The sequence below is a fragment of the Mercenaria mercenaria genome, chromosome 2, assembly GCF_021730395.1.
Source record: "Mercenaria mercenaria strain notata chromosome 2, MADL_Memer_1, whole genome shotgun sequence".
NCBI classification, from domain to species: domain Eukaryota; kingdom Metazoa; phylum Mollusca; class Bivalvia; order Venerida; family Veneridae; genus Mercenaria; species Mercenaria mercenaria.
Window position 1 is genome coordinate 35,545,879 of NC_069362.1, and position 19,714 is coordinate 35,565,592.

Consider the following 19,714-nt stretch of genomic DNA (forward strand, 5'->3'; position numbering starts at 1 on the left):
ACACCGAGTTCAGAATTTTTCAACTTATGGAAAAAACGGGCATTTCTATTTTATTTTATTTGATTTTAAGTTAGGTCTTTTATTGTTATTTGTACCAATTGTAATGTAATGAAACTTACTTGTGCTGTTAAGTCTGCAAGTCGACTACCCCTATAAATTATTTGAAAATGCCATTTTCTACAAAAAAAACTGTTTAGGGACTTTTTGTCTGATTATTGTTTCTGGAATTAAAGTTTTATTTATTACTCTTAACAAGTATTGACATTGTTCTATATGTTGACATCATTCTTGTTTCTATTCTGTTCCATATAGATTCTAGTTGATCCCATAAATTCTGCCTCATTTCTTTTTTATTCCTCTTAAATAGTCTCCATATTAACCCATTCATTTGAAAATGCATTGGAGTATGTCATTAGCTGGCCCGGACCATTCTACATGCGGCACATTGAATAGTGGTTTCTTTCAATGCTCTCTTCACGGTCTTACTGTTTAAATTTATAATTTTGTATGATTTGCACGATCGATAAAGTATTACTGAATAAGAGTCTGTCGGTAGAAATACCCGAAATAGCCGAATTTATTACGGTCATTATGCAAATTAAGCGTTATGTGATACCCATGAATACGTACATTTTGAAGCGTCACTCACATTTTAATTTTCTGAACACAGGCCACCTTTAGACTTCCATAATTTTGTACAAAAGGGAAATAATTTCTACATATACGAAGAAAGAATATATTTTGAAACAGTGAACATCAAATCTCTCATAACTCTGTGATTAATATCCTATTGCCATCCATCATCGCATTCCCTGTCATATAACGTGTCTCCAACGCTACCACTCCCTACTTCCCTATATCATCGCATTCCCTGTCACATCACGTGTCTCCAACGCTACCACTCCCTACTTCCCTACATCATCGCATTCCCTGTCACATCACGTGTCTCCAACGCTACCACTCCCTACTTCCCTACATCATCGCATTCCCTGTCGCATCACGTGTCTCCAACGCTACCACTCCTTACTTCCCTACATCATCGCATTCCCTGTCCCATCACGTGTCTCCAACGCTACCACTCCCTACTTCCCTACATCATCGCATTCCCTGTCACATCACGTGCACTGCCTCATTCCCTTCACTATCGCATCCCATGTCACATCTCTTGTCCTTGATATTATCACTCCTCAAAAAATCAGAACATTTTTCAAAAATATTTGCGACAAATATTAGCTGCACTACATATATACTGTACTTCTGATGCACAAGGTCAGTCACTCGGGTTTTATAAGATATTGCGTATATAAATAGTTTGTGGCATTTGAGATTGGCTAATGTTATGCGTTATTGAATAAATTTTAAATGGAATCTTGAGTTTTTGTCATAACATAAAGAAAGGTGCATCTACAACAACAACAACGGTTTAAGGCAAAACTATAATGATCCACATTCGGTTTTCCATGAATAGTTTCCGGTGCATTCCATTTTCGAGGTATGGGGTCTCGCTGGTTCAAACGGATCATATCGCAAATCAAGAGAAAAGGTCGTGTTAATAATTAAAGTAGTAAACAGTAACTATATCCCGACTTATTGAAGCACTATTACATAAAATTTGAACGTAAACCACGTAACTTGACTCTTCTTTAATTCATAATTTAAAACAGTTCTATGATTATATCTCGTATTTTTCACGTATATTGCAGTTTTTGCGTTGTCGTTCTAAAATCTGATATGCGGATATTGAAGAAACCATAGAAACCTAAGGTTTGCCGGAAAAGGTGAAATCGATAATGTCATTTCAACTAAAATAATTTGCAAGAATTATTTTAGATCTTTTAAATTTTTATCTTTCCAGAAAAGTTACGAAAACGAACATACCGGCTGAGGATTTGTTCTTTTTGGTGGAATAATCGCTCAATAAATTTATTGGGGCAGAACATATTACTTAAATGAATGTTTTGTAAGTATGGATACAATTCTTTGTGAATTGTGCACTTAAAATATTCTTTCATATGCCACCAGGCCCCGTGTTCACAAAACATTTTCAGTCTCAGTCAAGTTCGATAATGAAACTTTAGCTTTCGTTTGTCATTTATATCTAAATAGCATGTTTAAAAGGCAAGGAAAGTCTGACAATAAGTTAATTTTATTTGAAAGCCATCTTCAGACCTTTCATAATGCTAAAAGGATTTTTAAAATCGGACCACTATTGAAAAAAAAATATTGCAGTTTGAAATTTAAAAAAAAATGGATGATCATGGAGGCGATTTCAAGGTGTTTCTAACTATCGAAGCGCTGCTCTTAGCGCTTGTGCCGTTTTCTGGAAAGGATTCTAATCCCATCAGTACTGCACTATCAGTACTTTGATTTAAGCTTAACCTTGGCAATATCCAAATTGTCAAATATTAAAATTTACAAGGTGAAAAAGGTAAAAACCCTTTCATGTTAGCGACTTACACCCATATACGCACCTGCTTTATCGCTTATATCTGCTCAGTGAGGTGTGAAATAATGGCAGATGTAATCAATATTTACTATGCAACATGCGCGTTTTCTCGTGTCAAAAGCTAGTTCATAATATTTGTGACACATTTACAACGCGGATTAGTGTTTTGGGACTTACTGGAGATTTGGATTATCGTCTAAAAAATTTACGTCGTAACACTGAGAGACCCGGGTTTGCACTATTCACATATAGTAAGTATATTTAGTAGAGATAGTACTTAAAGTTTTGAATTATTATAAAAACATTTAAGATATAGATTCGTGTTGATAAATAATTTTTAAGACTTAGTTAATTAAACCTTGAAATTTTGCCTTATACGACAGAAAGATAACTTATATTTTGAACAGGCAAAACGAATCAATATGACACCGGTAAAATGCATCATATAATGCAAATCGTTTCGAATGAAAGGGCCAGTCCCCATGTAAACGGTCAGAAGAACATCTATGATACATCTCACAGAAAAAAGTAGTGTTTAATTTATTGCCAAGAACATAAGCAACAAATAATGTATTCCTTCTGTAGAATTTATTCTTATAACTGAAATGGTCTGAAAAGCAATCGGGTCTGTAAAATATTTGGACATTCAAGCACATAAGGCTACAACTTTTAAAATATCTCGCATTTATAGCAGTATTCTTTTATATATTTAGCTAGATTGATTAAAACATTCTTTTGTTTGTAGTACACATGTCAATAAATTTGAACGTAAAGGTCGATATAGATAACCCATATTTTAATTCAAGAGGTTACATGCCCTGGGTTCTGATTTTATAGTCTCCAGAAAAACAGTTATGATTAAAAACATAAGGAAAGTGTTTCCTGTGAAGTAGATATTTGATAGTTAGAATTAAGTGTGTGATATTGCGACGGACCTCTACATGTACAGTGCTTTAGGGTTAACAATTTTTGTATTTAGACTTAAATGATTATATAAACTGATTACATAAACTTTCATTTTATTCTTTTACTGATATGCATTCTGACTTATTCTTCAAATGTTTGCTTTCTGTGAAAGTTGTCATAAGCCATCATCATATGAAAATCGAAGCTATTGTTGCTGGAGGAGTACATAATGTGGGCTTCTGCCTCACTTGTTTCCAGCCAAATGTTTTCAAATAAGATATACTCATTAGAAAACTTACCGATGACAGCGGAAATACATTTGTCCGGCCATATTTATAAAACCGTTTCTGCGACACTGGCACCGCTTCTGCGAAAATTACTGTCAGTATGGTACTGACTAAATCAGTGTGTATGTAAAAAGACATCAGTAAATGAAAAGTATTTGATAGAAATTTGAAAAAAAGTAAATGTTCTGAAAAGAGTATACACTGTTATTCTGATTTATAGCAAATCCTTGGATATTTGGGTAGCCTACGTGCTCATTTGAAACTAATGATGGAAAAAATGGTAACAGCTATTCTGATACACTAAATCAGCGCATAATTTAACAATGGCATTGGGAAAACACATGATTTTTTATGAAAAACGGAATGTTTTGAAAAATAGACGTTTTCCTTTTGATACACAGAAAAAAACTGCTAAATTCAATTTCTTTGAATTGGAAAGACAACTTTTTATAACGGGGATGGAAGTGGTTGGGTTGGGGGAAGGGGTCAGGGGAGAGAGGGGAAGACTGGAAATGGGATGTGTTGCGAACAGTTCTCTCAAAACCTTTGTTTGTCAACCATGTATAATTTTCAGAAAGACGCATTCAAGCTTTTTTCAAAACCCATGTATGTATTTTCTTAGTGTGGATGAACAGCTACTTACTCAAAAGTAAAACTAAATAAATGTAATATATTGACATCAATAAGTAAATAATAGGAAATAGATGAGTTATGAGTGATAATAGTAATTAACATGTAGTCTATACTAGATATGAAATTTTGATATAATTAGTATCTATTTTGTATGTAAATAATATTATTAAAAATTTTAAATAGTTTTGATAATGATAATTGGAATTTGTTGTCAAAATTTCTTTATATTTAAGAACATTTGGCCTAGTATAATAGTATTTTTTCAAATACTTTTTTTTCTATATTCTGACACTTTAAAAGATAGTGAAATTCATCCCCTATGTCCATAGTATTACATAGAAAGCAGGTTCTCTGATTAAAATGAATATTGACCCATCTACCTGTTTCACAAGGAAAAAAGTGATTTCCAGTTCTAAATCTGAAGAGATAAATATATTCAGACCTTTTCAAATTGAGCAAATATGGTTCTAACTTTACGTCCTCTTTAAAAGGCGAATAATTTAATCCTTTAGTCGAGTTTTGTAGACTGTCGTGCCAGGTTTGGGAATTTTGATCAATAAGAATTTGTTTTACTTGGTTTTTTAGTGATTTAGTTTGTATGTTGTTCTGATTCTGCCATATATCAGGTCTTCTTATTTGATTGAGAATTTGCTTTATACGTTTGATCCATTTAGATTCAAAGTTAGGTATCTGGAGCATGTATTTGTAAATCTGGTATGATAATTTATTTTGGTTGCCTGTAATTAATCTGTTACAAAAATTGATCATTCTACATTTAATTAAGACATGTAAGTGGTATCGGCCATCTTCTGCATAGAGACAATAGTGAGGCGTGGATATTCTAAGATTATTAATTTTTCCCAGAAAGTCTGTGTGTAATTTTTCTGATATGTTACTGTTTTCATATCCCCATACTTCCGATGAGTAAAGCAAGATAGGTACTATTGTATGGTCAAAGAGTTTTAATACCAAGTCTACAGGTAGAGAGAGGTTATTTATTCTTTTATATAGTAAAAACATTGCTTTTCTTGCCTGTTGAACCAAGTGTTTTCTTGCTGTTAAAAAGCTTCCTGATTTTGAAAAGAAAATGCCTAAACATTTATAAGACTGGTTATCTAAGATGAATTCAAAATTTTCATCATTTCTTGACCAAAAGACCATTGCTTTAGTTTTACTCATATTGATATTCAATTTCCAAGTTCTACAATATTCTAAACAATCACTTAAGCATTCTTGTAATTTCATGTGGTCATCTGATATTAGTATTGTATCATCAGCATACGGCAATATCAAAATTTTTAGAAAAGTATCTATTTCGCTTTCTATATCAATGAAACTAATCATCTCATGATTTTCATAAATGCAACATATGGCCAAAGTCAAATTGATAACTGACAGTTTTCGCTCTGGTTAATTTCATCCGAACAGCCAATTCAAACTGGTTGATGTGTTTACAACCCAAAACAGATTTTTTCTTTTGGATTCATCGGCATCGTTTAGCAAAATAAACGGCATCATCTCGATTTAGGAAAAATTCATGGTCGTTCGCGATACACGAAAATGTTGTTTTGCTGAATCTTTTCGCCACATCTATAAAAGATGAACAATGTTTGCCGCGCTAATGTAACTTGTATTCTTGAAAATGCTTGCTCTAGAAGTTTTGTATCTAAATAAATAGCAAATGTTCTACCACATTGTCCCTTTTGTAAATTATTACCCAATGTTCCGATTAGACGCTGAATGAAAAGAAATCATGCAGTGTTAAAAGTCAATTTGTCATCTCGGATCTTTTGACCTGTAGTTCGATCCCTGGGCGAGATGTAGTTCTCGTAAACGATTTGATAGAAAACATTACGTCTGAAATAATTCATTCCCTATCTCTTATTAATTTGGAGAATTTGGCAATTACTTGGTGAGAACATATAAGCACTGGTACACAATCCATGAACACTGGTTATGTCAACTGTCCAACACAAAAATACAACAAAATTTTACACGAAAACACGAAGTATAGAGGGTGCCAACATGACATATTTTTGTCGTGTTTTATTTGTAGTGATGTCGTGTTTTCGCCCCGCCGACACAAAAACATGAAAACTTGACAAATTAGGTATTTGTTGAGTTTTTGTGTTGTGGCGTTTTTGCCTCACTAACACGAAATTACTGCGTCATGATGTTTCTGGCGCGATAAGTTTTGTAAAGACTGATTCCAGTTTGTTTAGTTCTGTCCATTGTTTTCTCGTTTAGGGCAAACCCATACCTTATTTGTCGAGTTTTCTTGTTTTCGCCCCACCGGCACGAAAACACGAAAACTCGAAAACACGACAAATAACTTATTTGTCGAGTTTTCATGTTTTCGCTTTGACATCTTCCGTTAGACATGCGCACAACAATTACTGAACTGACACACAAGATAACTGCATGCTAGAAAATAAAAGTTTAAGAATAAAAATTGGCTATTGTTCTATGTATATTTCGACCGAATACGATTTTGTTACATAAAAAGATATTGAAAGACGAAGGTCGAATATCAAAATAATATTTTTTTACAATTTAGACCCAAAAATGAACAAGAGGCCACCATTGCATTCCTATATTTCAAACCTGTCCGTGTTCTATGTATATTTCGACCGAATACGATTTTGTTACATAAAAAGATATTGAAAGACGAAGGTCGAATATCAAAATAATATTTTTTTTACAATTTATACCCAAAAATGAACCAGAGGCCACCATTGCATTCCTATATTTCAAAACTGTCCGTGGGAATAACATCTGACCCCCTAAGTAGAGGACATGACCTCCTCGCGTTCCTCAAATTTTGGACAAAAATGCAGCAGGGACCACCATTTCATACCTATACTTCAAAAAATTGTCGTGTTGTCTTGGTTTTGGCCTGCCAACACGAAATGGCAGAAATCAGCCACCATACCTTACGGAAAAATCTTGTTTTATGGTTGCTGATTTCTGCCATTTCGTGTTTTCGTGTTGGCGGGGCAAAAACAAGACATTATGACAACACGAAAACATGACAAATTTTACACGAAAATATTAAAACGTTTAGAGGGCGCCGACACGACATATTTATTTGTCGAGTTTTCATGTTACATAAAAAAGTATTTAAAGACGAAGGTCGAATATCAGAATAATATTTTCTCACATTTTAGACCCCAAAATGCACCATAGGCCACCATTGCATTCCTTATATTTCAAAAATGTCCGTGGGAATACCATCTGACCCCCTAAATAGGAGGACATGACCCCCTCACGTTCCTCAAATTTTGGACAAAAATGCAACAGGAACCACCATTTTATACCTACATTTCAAAAATGACAAGGAGAGACACAGTGATTCCACTGTCAGGATAGGTTTAACCCCCGTACCTCAAAATTTGGACTCAAAAGGATGCAACAGGGACCGCCATCATATATTTCAAACATTTGCAGGCTGACAAGCCCTGACCTACCCTATATGAGAGGTTAAATAACCCCCTTCCGTACGTAACCCCACGCTGCTCGCCGATGCCGCCTTCATTCTTTAACTATTGCCACTCACTGTACCCCGATGAAATATTTCTGGAACCGGGTGTGTTATACATACACTTTGTATTCTTAAAACGATGACTGACATCTGACATAGTATTATTGTATTGTTTCATAATCTCAGATCTCCTAATGCAACTTTAGTGAATATAAATAAATTCTGAATTGACGGTTCCTTCGAATAGAAAGAAAAATGCTTCTAAAACCCATTGCCACTGGTTTCAGAATAACTCTACGTTTTATAAGAGATGTCTGAAAAGAATTTGTCGTTTTTTCGTGTAGTCGTGTCGGTGTTGCGAAAACACGAAAACTCGACAAATAGTCGTGTTTTCGTGTTGGCGGGGGAGAAAACACGAAAACATGAAAATTCGACAGATAAGGTATTTGTCGTATTTTCGTGTCGTCGGGGCGAAAACACGACTAATAAAGGGAGCCAACACGACATATTTATACTCGCCAATACGAAAACTCGACAGATAGCTCTATTTGTCGTGACGGCGCCCTCTAAACGTCAAGTTTCCGCGTAAAATGTGTCGTGTTTTCGCCCCGCCGACACGACAAGACAACACGAAAACTCTACAAATTAGGATTTTGTCGAGTTTTCGTTTTCACAGTGTAGAAACAGTGAACAACCAAAACGAAATAGCGATGTGATTATACGACATACACAGTATCTAGGTTTACACGCCGCTTTTGTTTTCATTTATTTTTACCGTTCAAGGGAATTTACAAGAATTTATCTGTTAGTAGTCATTAGTTTATATATTGAAGAGATAATTCGTCTTAGATTTCATCAGTAAGTGTGTGAAGTACCGTCGTTATGTTACCGTAATCAAAAGCAATCATCAATTTCTGTTGAAACTTCAGAAAGTGTCACACGAATAAACAGAGTTTTCCCTTCCAGTTGATAATGGACGTGTACAAAATTCATATTAAATAAGTCCAGCATTGTCAATAAATTGTTCTTGTACTCATTTGTTACTAGGTATTTGTTATTCATGTAGAAATATACCGATATCTGTAGTGAAGGTTTCGTTTTCATATTGAACGATTTATTGAAAACTGCCCATAATGATGTGAACGATTTGTTGCGATTTTTTGGAAAAAAATATAGCGAATAACTGGGAGTGATAATAGTAATTCTTTTTCATTTAACTGTTGAAATTGGAGAAATTTTGTGGACATTGCCAGTGGTATTGGACCTGAAAGAAACTTAAAGCATTTACATGCAGTTTTATCAAATACAAATGACAAACAATAACTAAGTTGTACAATATTTGTTTGTAATTTGGCAGCTTTTTGGTTTTAGTGCCAGTTGGGTATAGTTTGGATATATATATAGTTATATTTTACTAAATATATAAGCACAAAATCACAATTGGATTCCTCGGCCGGCTAGTTCACCTTTCTGTTGTTCCATACAATCTAACCGGTAATAACATTTCTATCAACGGGTGGCTGACTCCTTTCTGAGTTTTGAAATGTGTAATCTGCGGACAAGTTTCTGTGCTTTAAGTCCATAATCTTTGTTATGAGACAGTATTTTGTGTGTTTGTCATCTATTTGTTTTGGGGCGAGGACTTAGTGGCTTTCTTTCTCTTCCTGTGTTAATCTTTTTATCAAATGGCGGAAACACACCCTGTAAACACTGGCTCCACCTCATTTTCATGTAATAGTCTTCAATATGAGTGGTATTACAACATATAGATTGTACATCATGCTTAGCATTTTGAAAATTTAAGTCATTTTAAGACACTTTCTCATCATTTTTCTATTTCTCAGGTTATAATTAAGCAACTTATTTTTTCGAGTATTACTAGTTTGGTCTGCTTAACCTGCCAAAGCCTTATTTTTTTTAGTTTAAACATATTTCATTCCCAGTAATACATGTACAAATTAAATACATACATCGTAGTTTGAACAAGAAAAGTAGGAAAGGATAAGAATTAAATACACAGTGTTGTGGAATTCTTCTCCTTATTTTTTTCGAGTGTCATTAATTCGGACTGCTTAACTTGCCTTAGCCTCGTTTGTGTTCGTTTGCTAAGCACCAGTATTATTTGGTACTTTTTTCAAGGGTGATTCTAATTTACTAGCGAATTTTGTTATTTCTGTAGTTTTTTTTTCCTTAATTGATATTATCATTCTATTAATTGCTATTGTTAACTTCTTTTGGGATTACTCGGAAATCTTTTGTTAATAAAACTGTCTTATTTTTAACGTTGTCGTGTGTTTCAATTTTATTCTGTGTTTTCGTCAGTTTTGAATCAAGTTGTGTTTAATTATGTTTTCAAAGTCTGGTGTTGTTTCTTTGCAATAATAACACTTGTATTGCTTCACTGTGCCTAAAACAGACAGAAATCAGAATTTAATCGTAATTAATAATAAAAATATGCCATTCAGTATGGACAAAATCGTATAAAAAATATTTGCAATAAGTAGTAAAATTTGGTGTGTAAGAATCAAAATAATTTGTGTTTTAAACGAAAAATCAAGGATAAATTAAAGCTGAAATCGTGATCAATGCAAAAGAAAATATACGAAATTCGTATAATAAGACATTCATTCAGAAAATTTGCCTTATTTTTCATAAAACTGATTCATTTTTGGTATGCACCATCTAAACATTCACCCTTTAATCAACTGATTTCACCTTACCTACCGCTCATGTAAGTCATTCTGGACTTATATTGACTTTAAACATGCCTTTCGAAAAACATCTCAAGGAATAAACATACCTTTATTTGGTTATTATCCAAATAACAATCGAAAATGTTAGACCACGTTTATCATATTTCAACAAACAGTTGAAATCACATCGCTATTTCCGTTTTGGTTGTTCAATCGTTTCTACACTGTGGTTTTTTATGTTGTCGTGTTTTCGCCCCGCCAACACGCCAACAGACTAAATTGGCAAAAGAACTCATCTGTTGATTGGGACACTGATTTAGTATTACCAGTATTTAACATGCAGAGGAAGCAGCAAGTTTGTGTATTTTCTAAATAATTTATTCTCTGAAATTGTTTTTGTGCTATCATGTGGCTTACTTCTGGCTAGACCTGCAATACTTCGGTCAAGTACGGCAACTCGTTATTTAAGGTCTAGAATATTGAATATAGGCCTACTCATATGACGCAAAATAAACTTGGCACTGGTGCCATTTAATACTTAAATAGCGTGACTGAATAGAGAGATCGATAACTATGATATCACAGATTTTAAACTCATGTTTATATTGGCAGCACGGAGTTCCCAGGGTTCATTAATGGTTAAAGCAACTTAGCAACACTGTGGTCCGTGAAAGATGAAATAAATTATAGATCTTTAGATCTATAATGTTATGTAGCCTACAATCGTTTAGGCCTAGATCTAGATCTACTCTAGATCTGTAATTTATAACAAGGCTAGCTAAACCCATTTCAAGTTGCAAATACTCACAAAAGATCTTATAACATACAAAATGATGGGAAAACTCAGAGTGTGTCTGTAAAGGGGCTGCGTTTGAAGATCTCCAGGTAGGCCCTATTCTTAGAATCGTGTAAATAAGGCCAGCCAAAAGCAATCACAATCTTATAAAGACAGCAGACAGATCGAGACTTAGTTCAAGCAACATACACACAGTTTGTACGTCACAGTTATTACCTCATAGCTCCAGAGGCTATTGCGACGTGCTGGAAAAGAAAACCCACACAAAACTGGTAAATATTCTATGAATATATTCAAAAATATAGATCTAGATCTAGATAATAAGTATATCTTGATAACATATTAGAATCGAAATAATGTGATTTGCTCTTTTTGTCGCTCAGCACAACTAGAATTTCCGATAACGATCTCTTCTGGAAGCATGGATTAGACTAGATTCTATAGCTAGATCTACTATTTCTTTCGGACGCTTGCACCCTTCCCTCCACTTCTTCCCCCAATACACACGCGCGCGAACAGTTTCCCCCAAACGTCATTTCCTGTAATATGGAGGGTTCAATAAGGATTTATCATTCATAATGGAGAGTGACTTTGTATAATCAAAGCTGGTAGATCTAGGTACATGACTGCAATATCTAGTACGTTACACCCTGTTGTTCAACGTGCAGTTCCAAAACCGATCATTGTGCCATACACAGGGGTACGAGGGCATGCTTCTCCAGAAAACTTTGAATTATTTTGCATTTGTATGATCTTGTATTCATTTAGGAAAATGGCGTCTTTCTCCATGTGCCACAGTTACGCATTAATTAGTTGTTTTTTTGCATTGACTAAAAGCCAAAATTCCACAAGGAAACTGCGATATGACATTTAATCGTGCAATGACGAAGGGTGATCCATACAGTTATCATTCTTAATCATTCCTGTGTTGCTTTCATCAAAGTATGACCTGTCTTAGTGTTTGCATTTTATTTTCTGGGAATATATTTTTTAAGCAAAAAAATCATACCAAAAATGCAGGGTAATTACTGAAAAATGCACTCAGTGGCTATAGAAAAGACTGGGGCAATTATTTCCTGACTTTTGTTAAATTAAACAGCTTATGATAACCGTCACAAAAGCTCAAAATCTTTGAAGCGAAAATATCATACAGGCCGTACCAGCCAGTCATGTCTGTATGGTAGATACTGGACATGCTGAGGCTCTAGCCTTTCTTTTTTTCACACCGCCACGTGGACGTTTTCATTTACGTTACTGTCACCTGGTCAATTTGTTTATCTTTTACGTGATATCTTATCTGTATGCAATTTAATTCCATCCAATTTGTTTTTTAATTTGTCTATTTAAACTCTCCATTATGGACAATTTCGTCAAATCGCGCTTCGAATTGTTCATTCTTTACTACAATGAACTGTTTTCTCCTTGACATGAAATTACAATACAAGACAATACAATATAATTTGAAATGATTTGCATAACAGACTACAAATACAATGAATTCCTATCATTCAATTAAAGTTAAAAGCTAGCCCAAACAAATACGGATAGAATTTCACGGACGTAAAAGATATCGTATTAACCAAAGACCAATACACTTTAAAATTCTATTGTTTTGTTAAATTCAGCATTTGTTCAATGGCGCGCATTGCCGTGTTTTCCTTCGAAGTTCGAAATATTTATCGATTATGATATACAAATAATTAAGTAATGTATATTAATTAAATGTTTTATTATCGATCTCACCGCATCATGCATGGATTACGTGACGCGGACCGGTATTGAATTATTACGTATATAAAGATAAACTTTTTGGCACACATTCACACTTTTTCACATATTTGAACACTGGCACCAGACCAGAAAGAAAATGCCTCTGTACATGTTATACCCTACCCCTAGGTATTCTATAAGAACCATGGTCGTGAACGGGAAAATATACTAACTCATTTCAATCGCGCATTTCACAACTAAAACACGCAGTTCGGTAAATGTGTACTATGGATATTAAACACGCGATAATTTATCTTCCATTCTGTACCGGTCACTTTTCTTCAACACTTCTTGTCTTAGAAAACAACGCGTATTTTACAGTTTTTCAACGTTATACAAAAAAACTTGCTTGAACTTCCCTGGTGAAGTTCCGTTCTAGATTACAGAACCATTCTGATTGGCTGATGTGAAAATGTATGTCAATCGTCATTTTACTACACGTGTATGCTAAAATGCGTATGTGTAGGATAAATGTGCAAAATGAATTAAATAAACAGAACAGATGTTTACCAATGTATGATTTCAAATTCAAAATCACATACAAGATGAATTTCATTCATCATTTCGAGTTTTATTGTATAACTGTGAATATTTTGCATTCTGTTTTTGTTTGTTTACATTTCGCCTAACATGTGCACACTGCTGTGACCTCTAGACCGGATGTTCATTAGGGGAGTTCACGCAAGTTTTTTCTGTAACGTTGACGGAAGCATAAAATATGTGGAGCATCTCTGCAACATGGAATATTGAGACAATGTGACTGGTGCACGATGGAAGATAAATTATCGCTTGTTCAATATACTAGGTACGCATTCACCGATCTGCGCGTTTTAAGTGAGCAATATGCGATTGAAATGGGAAAGTATATTTTCCCGTTCATGACCATGGTGCTTATAGAATACCTAGGGTAGGGTAAAACATGTACAGAGGCATTTTCATTCTGGTCTGGTGCCAGTGTATTTGAATGATATTTTGTTATACAGGCACCATTTAAAATAGTTACGGTTCAATAAGTATGATGTAATCAAAACTCCATTTCTGTTTTTATTTGTTGGTAGGTCCATGACTGCAATAACAGTGATGTAGAGGCATAAATGCATTTCAAGCCAGATCTGCGTCAATGTACGTGAGATTATTAGGGGACACGATTAAACAGGTAGGGACAAATATGTTTTGAAACTGCATGCTTTTGAAAAGGTAGTAAGGGAAAAATAGTATTTTAGGAAACTGATAAAAATGTGCAGTTTTTTTTTTACAGTTTTTTCATCGAAACTGTTCCTACTCGTGCAGAAACTTACTAGCTTATGTTCAACATACTGATTGCACCAAATGTGATATATTTATGGAGCCGAAGTTTGTATATATACGCCTTTCGCACTTACAATTACATTGTTTTATCTAAGATCTCAGAATACGCAATTATTTAAGCCTGCTAGTGTCTGATGCAACCTTTACCACAAGAAAACATTCCTAAAACTGGCGAAAAATGGTCGTAAGTAACAGATACGACATTAAATTATTAACAAAATGTCATTTTTGGTCAAATAAACAATTGCCTCTACAATTGCAATTTTATGTTCAGATTTAAATATGGTCTTTTCATACATTCATACATGCATAGTAAATAACAGTTACGAGATGTACGGCGCAATGTGCGCTTTGTATAGGGAGTCATGAAACTAGTTTTTTTTTGTGTGTTTTTTTACGTGACACAGCTGTTAAAGTAACCAGAGTTAATAACAGTGGCGTACAAGTCGTTTTGTTTTTTGGAGGGGGGGGGGGGGGAACATTCAATCATAAGCAAAACAACATGCAAAACTGAATTTTACAGACAGAAGTTTGAGGGAAACAATTTAAGGATAAAACTGGCATACGGTCCCGTGAAAAATGAGTGACAAAATAAGTACCTCAACCTGTATGCACATTTGCTTATAATTTATTAGGTTTTCGATGCACACCGTTGGTTTACACAAAATTACCCATTCAGGGGAACCTTTTTAAAAAATCATAAATAATCAGTTGAGAGAGAGAGAGACAGAGAGAGAGAGAGAGAGAGAGAGAGCTATGAAGTACTTCAAGTTATTATATTTTAACCGTTCGAAAAAAAAAACAAAAAAACGATTTTTTCCTCTGATAGTGAAAAATTCTCGGATCAGCGCCCTGGAATTGTATTTAGACTGTAACCATGTATTATTGAAAAAACCTGTGGGGTTTAATTTTCAGGAAATGTACGACGGTTTCTATACTCCGACCATGGATTACGTGTCCCAGAGACGCATAAACAAGAGGCAAAATGCTTTCACAATATCGTATTTAATACATTGTTCCTCATTTAATAATTTATTGAACTATTGATAATGTTTTACTTCAGTTAATTGATTGAAAGCTCCTGTTTAAAATCTTTTGCTCATATTCCGTGAAATTATGAATGATTAATTTCATCTGAGAGTACTGTACAAATGGGTTGCAGGATACCTGGTTTACAGTGCACGTCTGACAGTTAAATGCACACTTTCAAGCACATTATGAAAACAGAATGGCCGCAGTTTTGTTGTTGTTGTTGTTTTTGTTAGCTCACCTGTCACAAAGTGACAAGGTGAGCTTTTGTGATCGCGCAGCGTCCGTCGTCCGTCCGTGCGTCCGTCCGTCCGTGCGTAAACTTTTGCTTGTGACCACTCTAGAGGTCACATTTTTCATGGGGTCTTTATGAAAATTGGTCTGAATGTTTACCTTGATGATATCTAGGTCAGGTTCGAAACTGGGTTATGTGCGGTCAAAAACTAGGTCAGTAGTTCTAAAAATAGAAAAACCTTGTGACCCCTCTAGAGGCCATATATCTCATAAGATCTTCATGAAAATGGTCAGAATTTCAACTTGATGATATCTAGGTCAAGTTCGAAAGTGGGTCACGTGCCATCAAAAACTAGGTCAGTAGGTCAAATAATAGAAAAACCTTGTGACCGCTCTAAAGGCCATATTTTTCATGGGATCTGTATGAAAGTTGTTCTGAATGTTTATCTTGATGATATCTAGGTCAAGTTAGAAAGTGGGTTACGTGCCATTAAAAACTAGGTCAGTAGGTTAAATAATAGAAAAACCTTGTGACCTCTCTAAAGGCCATATTTTTCATGGGATCTGTATGAAGGTTGGTCTGAATGTTCATCTTGATGATATCTAGGTCAAGTTTGAAACTGGGTTATGTGCAGTCAAAAACTAGGTCAGTAGGTCTAAAAATAGAAAAACATTGTGACCTCTCTAGAGGCCATACTTGTGAATAGATCTCCATAAAAATTGGTCAAAATGTTCAGCTTGATGATATCTAATTCAAATTCGAAAGTGGGTCACGTGCCATCACTAAGAAGGTCAGTAGGTCAAATAATGAAAAAACGTTTTGACCTCTCTAGAGGCCATATCTTTCATGGGATCTATATGAAAGTTGATCTAAAGGTTTATCTTGCTGATATATAGCTCAAGTTTGAAACTGAGTCAACTGCGATCAAAAACAAGGTCAGTAGTTCTTAAAATAGAAAAAACCTTGTGACCTCTCTAGAGGCCATACCCTTGAATGGATCTTCATGAAAATTGGTCAGAATGTTCAACTTGATGATATCTAGATCAAGTTTGAAACTGGGTCACGTGCCTTAAAAACTAGGTCAGTAGGTCAAATAATAAAAAAAACCTTGTGACCTCTCTAGAGGTCATACTTTTCATGGGATCTGTATGAAAGTTGGTCTGAATATTCATCTTGATGATATCTAGGTCAAGTTTGTAACTGGGTCAACTGCGGTCAAAAACTAGGTCAGTAGGTCTAATATTAGAAAAATATTTTGACCTCTCTAGAGGCCATATTTTTCATGGATCTTCATGAAAATTGGTCTGAATGTTCAACTTGATGATATCTAGGTCAGTTTCGAAACTGGGTCACGTGCGGTCAAAAACTAGGTCAGTAGGTATAAAAAATAGAAAAACCTTGTGACCTCTCTAGAGGCTATATTTTTCATGAGATCTTCATGAAAAGTAGTGAGAATGTTCACCTTGATGATATCTAGGTCAAATTCAAAACAGGATCACGTACCTTCGAAAACTAGGTCAATAGGTCAAATAATAGAAAAACCTTGTGACCTCTCTAGAGGCCATATTTTACAATGGATCTTCATGAAAATTGGTCAGAATTTTTATCTTGATAATATCTAGGTCAGTTTCAAAACTGGGTCACATGAGCTCAAAAACTAGGTCACTATGTAAAATAACAGAAAAGACGACGTCATGCTCAAAACTGGGTCATGTGGGAACAGGTGGGCGATTCAGGACCATCATGGTCCTCTTGTTGTTTTTTTTTGTGGGCGGGGGGTCATTTTACATTTGAAAATACACTTGTATGTACTTTTTTTGTAAATAAAAATAAGAAGGGCAATGCATTGAAGTTCATGCAAGATTTATTTGTAATTGTGGAGTTTTGTGAAATGTTGAGCTAATGTTGTTGCCCTACAGTCGGCGTCAGTATCTGCAACAAAAAGGTTTTGTATGGAAGCAGATAATATATTTAACACCCGTCATTTTCATCATCCAGCAATGACTTCGCAAACCATGTGTCCTTACTATAGCTTCCCTTTTTTCTAATACTAATATTATACATAATTTGGCCTGTTTTCAGCTTAGAAATTTTGGTGGAAGGTTTGCATATAGAAAACTTGATTCTGCCTAATGCTTTTGACCTATATACAACATCCTTGATCCGCAACGCAGTACATTCATCTTCTGGCGATGCCCGTTTGAGACGTAGTAATTTAAACCCTACCATTAATTTAACTTATTTATTTTTCAGGGGCGCTAACCGTATTTTGAACAAGAAATAAACAACCATGACACAAGTATCAACTCAGCCCCAGAAAAGTAAGTAACTGCTTACTGCATGCGGTTCTTTATCATAAAACTGACCTGTGTTTCATTTCGTTAGTTTAATAACGGTGACCTTTAAGGGAGACAAGCTGGTCATCACTGTCCAAAACGACGTATTCCTTCAAAAATTAATTCTCTTATAAATTAGGTACGACGTTATTTTTTCAACGATGAAAACATGGGGAAAACGTAGAATGGTCTTTGTTTTATTTGTGACTTTAAATCCAGAAATTAATAATATTCAGACACTTTTGACGTTTGCAGTGGATGTGAGCTCGGGGTTCGGGCACACTCAAGGTATCCAGTGTTTGGCGAGGCTGGACGAGGTCATTATTACACAGAAGATCAAGACTGTCGAATGTAAGTCGTGGTTACATATTTCTTCTGCAGAATCGTATCCACAAGTGTCCGCTAGTATACAATAAAGTCATGGTTGAATTTAATAGAAAAATCTATCATACTTCATAGATGAAATGCTTTTCAAAAAAAATGTTGACTGTAATCAGTGTGAATGATTTCAAATTCTAATACACATCGGAACCATTGGTTAGTTTATTTATTTTTCCAGTTAAATTGTATAGCTGTTGGATAAACGTCATTTTTCAATTGGTCATTTTGTCGTCCCTGACACAGCGGCTGAACGGCAGTTTTAGACCACCGTAATAATTTTCGCACAATGTGGCACATACAGAAAGAAAATTAACGGTTGTACATTTCGTCTGTAGACTGGCATCAGTCGTTAGAGTCATTAAATGTAAAGCACTTGACCATAAAATCAATCCTCTCTGATACCACTTTCTGAAAAAAAAAATACAATATCTCTTGCCTCTGTCTCTAACTGAGCCTAGAGAGAAAATGTTTTTCTGAGAAAATATCAGTGTCAGTTTGAAGAAATTAATATTATTACTGATTATTTGATCACAACAGACTTTGTACGTCTAATTTCGTCTGGTACGACAGAACAAAAAAAAACGAAACAGGCAAATATCAACCACCACGGGATTTGACATGATTTCATATTTAACAAAAACGTGTTTTGTCATACTCGTAGTATTAGTGCTAAAGTTTTCTGTCAAAAATGGTTCAGTTCTGTACATTGCATAATGCAATGTACAGTATTGCATGTACTGGTATGTAGCTATTATGGAGAATCGGGTCAGATTTAAGCATATAACATACCAATGTCTGATGTATAAACTTTGAATGTTGAAAAATTGTTCATCTTTACCTATTTGTTTCAGTACTGACAGGGTTTGAAGTCAGAAACAGATTTGTTATACTTGATAATCGGGATCAACAACTATTCCGTGTAGAAGAAGGTAACGTATTTTGTAAATAAAAGTGACGTATTCCTGACACAAATAGGTAACTTTTGTACAAGAAAGTAACGTATTGTTTGTGTTAGAAAGTAGCGTACTATTTGTACCAGAAGCATTTCTTTGTACAAGAAGAAAACATACTTCTGTACAAGATGAGATAATAAATTATTTTTTGCAAGAAAGTAACGTTTTCTTTGTAGAAGAAGGTAAGGCACTTTTGAATAGGAAATTTTAGCGTATTTTATTCAAAAGCAAACGTAATCTATTTTTAGCTCATCTGATTTTTTGAAAAAAAATGATGAGTTATTGTCATCACTTGAGCGGTTGTCGGCGTCGGCGTCGGCGTCGGCGTCGGCGTTGCCTGGTTAAGTTTTATGTTTAGGTCAGCTTTTCTCCTAAACTATCAAAGCTATCGCTTTGAAACTTGGAATACTTGTTCACCATCATAAGCTGACCCTGTACAGCAAGAAACATAACTCCATCT

At 34.8% G+C, this 19,714-nt stretch overlaps 1 protein-coding gene across 2 annotated transcripts in view; it reads left to right on the plus strand.

Moving 5' to 3' along the window:
• The first annotated feature begins 1,853 nt into the window (after window positions 1-1,853).
• Window positions 1,854-19,714, plus strand: part of LOC123563703 (phospholipid scramblase 1-like) — a 32,179-nt gene continuing 14,318 nt past the window's right edge. The window contains exons 1-5 of one of the 2 annotated variants that reach the window (XM_053534952.1): window positions 1,854-1,960; window positions 14,071-14,168; window positions 17,838-17,905; window positions 18,176-18,271; window positions 19,153-19,230. In XM_053534952.1, coding sequence (XP_053390927.1) covers window positions 17,875-17,905; window positions 18,176-18,271; window positions 19,153-19,230 — 205 coding nt within the window. In that variant the 5' untranslated portion in view covers window positions 1,854-1,960; window positions 14,071-14,168; window positions 17,838-17,874. Of the gene's footprint in view, window positions 1,961-2,435; window positions 2,698-14,070; window positions 14,169-17,837; window positions 17,906-18,175; window positions 18,272-19,152; window positions 19,231-19,714 lie in introns of those variants that run through there. The other variant, XM_053534958.1, reaches the window with a different exon arrangement.